Here is a 3942-nt window from a genome sequence, read left to right on the forward strand (position 1 = left end):
GTCTTGTTGATTCTGCATGATTTCAAGTCTCTTGCAGACTGGCACTGTCCCTAGGCAGGTGGTAGAGGCTCAGTAGGCAACATATATATACAAGTGGTATGTGCATCACTTAGGCATGTTTAGTTGGTGAAATAAAAATTCCGACATGAATGAAAAAACTAATTTCATAACTCGCATGAAAACCGCGAGACGAATCTTTTGAGCCTAATTAATCTGTCATTAGCACATGTGGGTTACTGTAGTACTTATGGCTAATCATAAACTAATTAGGCTCAAAAGATTCGTCTCGCGATTTACATGTAAACTGTGCAATTAGTTTTTCTTTTTATCTATATTTAATGCTTCATACATATGTCCAAAGATTTATTGTGATGTTTTTGGAAAAAGTTTTTGGGAACTAAACAGCCCCTTAGTGTATGCCACCAGCCACCTTTTTTATAAAATCAAAGTAATGAAACTCTAAGCTTTCAGCTTACATTGTCAATTATGCTACTTAATTTAGGTACATCTAAATAAGTGAAAAGTGAAACCTTTCCTTGCAAAATACAACGCCACGTTATTAAGGGAACTTCAGCCATTCGATTCCTCGTTCCGATGCTTCTAGCTGTTAGATTCCACAGTTTGCAAAATATTTTCGATACCCTTCAAGAAGCTTCTTTTCTAAAGGGATCCTTCCACGAATCCACATCCCTCCCTGAGAGAAAAAATGGGAACCTTAACATCTCCTTTTTTTCATTTTACCCCCTCCACTTCTACCCTACCATGACCAGAGACACCTCCTCCGGTCCTCCAGTCCTCCCCATGCGTTGCTCCTACATATCCTCTCCCATGAGTTGAATCTAGCGGTCTCACCGCTAGCGCTTGCCCGCTCGCTGCCCTCCTTCCCTAATCCCCTCGACCTCCTCTGTTATAGAGCCACCCACGACCCCTCATCTCCTTGCACGCCTGTGACACCACGTCTAAGTCCCGGCCAACGCCACCACGCCAAATCATCCCCATCCTGGCAGCTGCCGCGACACCTCCTCCTGTTCCTGGAGTCTAGCCCCACCGGCGCCAACTCTCCGTCCCCATCTCAGTCTTATTGTCCCTCAATCCATCTCATCTTCGATCTCCTCAATATCTAGACTTGCTCCTACCTAACCCAATGCCACCGGTTTAGAAGCTGAACTTGAAACCATGGTTCTGGTTTGATCCACTAGAACATCTCACAATTATCCATAGCATATAGTACCTTCCAAACCTTTGATCTATCAGAGAACGCCCTGAGTAACAGATTGATGCTTTTCTAGCATGGCTGTAGTTAGGAGGTCTCATCATCAATCAGCTAGTCTCTTATGATGATGGGCGACTCCGTGTCACCATACAGAAATGCATATCATAGGCTCACAGAAAGAGATCTGAGCTCAATAGGAGGTCATGAAAGCGGATCAGTTTTAGGTAACTCAATCACTTCTCCCAGATCCTCCTCTTCCTCGACAAATACAGTGGCATCATCTTCAAGGAGGGATTTAGAAGATTCCAAAGGGAGACACGAAGACACGTTTAATCGGAGCGGGTCTAACGCGGATAGCGATCATCAGGGCGTTCGTTTGACTATCTGCTCGCGTGATTAAAGGGGAACGAAAGTCCACTGCGATTATGAAGGTTAGGACGCCGAGAAAAATGGAAATTGCAGGACGAATTAGATCATCCAAACACAATAGACAACACACACGGATATATATAAAATTACTTTATATTTATTTATATTGAAAACACACGGATACATCGCACTGGAGAAGTGCAGTAGCAGACCAGCAATATATACTAAGATAGGTCTGATGCTGCATATATATATGGTTCATCGATTCAGATCGAAACGTGTGTGTAATTAAGATTTGTCGGCGATGACCCAGGTCATAGAGCCATTAAATATCCAGTGGCAGACCTCGTTCTGACCTGGCTTCCCACCTAGTGCCACAAAAGCAGGATGCCCAGCATTCCAGGCAGACGTGTCAATGTGACAGATGGCGACACCGCTGTTGATCTTTTCCTTCGTCTGGACGGACAGGATCTCGGCCTCATAAACTCTGATTTTAGGCACCGAGTGGCAGTAGTATACCATGTATGGAAATAAGTATTCGTGGCATGATACCGAGCTGGTAATCTTGCCACCATTTATTCCCTTGACCTTACCTACATATATAACAAATGAACAAAATCAAAAATTATATATCCACTATATTAGTATTACTGTATTAGATAATTAACTGTTGTAAGCCAGCCTTTCATTTTACACAAATATGCCTGGTTATACCTTCTTGCCCCGTTCCAACACGAAAACTATATATATATACAGGTATAATAACGTAGGAGGTTAGGCTATTCTGGTTTTCACTAGCTAGAATTTAATTTAATTCTATTTCCTATGAATACAAGTGCGCCACTTAACTAGTTGACACTGGATAGCTACACTCTATAAGATGCTTGCAGCTCTAATTAATCATAGCTTACCAATCATGATCGACTCGCCGGGCCCATTTGGCAATACGGTACTCCGAACCACAATGTCATCACCTAACATCGCCACGGCAAAGTCGATCATGTCCTCTGCTGATGTGACGCACCGCTTCGTCTCGCCCTTGCTTGGCGAGCTCTGGCATTGCGCCACCGTTTCATCCACAGCCTTTGCCAAGGTTGTGTTTGGCTCTAGCCCGAACAGGGACTTGACAGCCTCAGCCTCGAATGGGATCCTATCCGCGATCGATCGGGGAAGGAACGACGAACGAGCCGTCGTCAACTCATTCGCTATATCTGGCATTCTGACCACATTCCCCTCTTTCAATTCTTGCTCCCGAAAAAATATACCAGGCTTTACAATGATGTTGGTATGTTCGTATGTGAAGGTGCATGTGTAACTTAAGGTGCATCCATCAATGAAGACAGTGCTTGAGAGGGACTGAAAATAGGTAGAGTTAGGGCAGAGGAGGCGAGCAGAGCGGCAGATGGATGGGGATATGGAGAGCGGAGAGGAGAGGGAAGAGGAGACAGATGCGGGAAGAGGGGAGAGGAGTGAAAGGAAGAAGTCGGGGTGAGGAGCATTGTTAGGAATCTTGCGATTCCAGTAGCGGACAGCGGTCGCACCAGCGCTGAAGGGGTCTATAGATGACGCATGGAGAGGAAAGGGAAGAGAAAGGGCAGTGATGAGGAGGAGAATGAGAGAGAAGAGGAAGGATGTTGCCATTGGTTGGTAGAATGCTAGCTGTGCTGGAAAGGCAAGTGAAGGGAGAGAATGAGAGCGATGAATAAATAGATGAATGGAAATGAAAATGACAACAGAATCATGATTAATGTCTATATTATTTTATTTGTATTTTAACAGTAAATATCTATTTGAAATATTATACAAGATCTGTTTATGTCATATTTAGCTCGATATTGAGGGCCAGTACCAAACCAATTTAATTATACATTCGTCTATCATTTCTAATTAAGTTACCGTCGTAGATTCAATAGAAAGGTCTAATTAGAAAAGTGTAATTAGATAGGATTTACTTACTTCACGAATAATTGCCATATGGTAATCATATTATTATCTTTCTATTGAATTTTTAATATAGATTTGAATACGGGGTTATACAGTAAAAAAACACACACACACACATATATATATACATATATATGTATGTATATGTATGCATATATATGTATGCATATATATATATATGTATGTATGTATATATATATATATGTATGTATGTATATATATATATATGTATGTATGTATGTATGTATGTAACATACATACATACCGATACAGATACTTATAGAAGATCGAACGAGAAAGTATGTCACTACGAGAAAAATATCATTCATCTCATATTAAAATTAATTATAAATTATGTTTTCATCAATTCTTTTTTTTTTTTGAAGTACGATTTGCAACGTACATGTTGGCTGGCA

At 41.5% G+C, this 3942-nt stretch overlaps 1 protein-coding gene across 1 annotated transcript; it reads right to left on the minus strand.

Moving 5' to 3' along the window:
• Positions 1-1719: 1719 nt before the first annotated feature.
• On the minus strand, positions 1720-3273 carry LOC127785998 (BURP domain-containing protein 16). Its single transcript, XM_052313320.1, has 2 exons — positions 2494-3273; positions 1720-2175 (listed from the first exon to the last, which is right to left on the minus strand). Exons 1-2 carry the CDS (start codon positions 3221-3223, stop codon positions 1871-1873), a joined length of 1035 nt encoding a protein of 344 aa, XP_052169280.1. The 5' UTR covers positions 3224-3273; the 3' UTR covers positions 1720-1870.
• Positions 3274-3942: the final 669 nt, after the last annotated feature.

Source organism: Oryza glaberrima, chromosome 10 (assembly GCF_000147395.1).
Source record: "Oryza glaberrima chromosome 10, OglaRS2, whole genome shotgun sequence".
In the NCBI taxonomy this organism is placed as follows: Eukaryota; Viridiplantae; Streptophyta; class Magnoliopsida; order Poales; family Poaceae; genus Oryza; species Oryza glaberrima.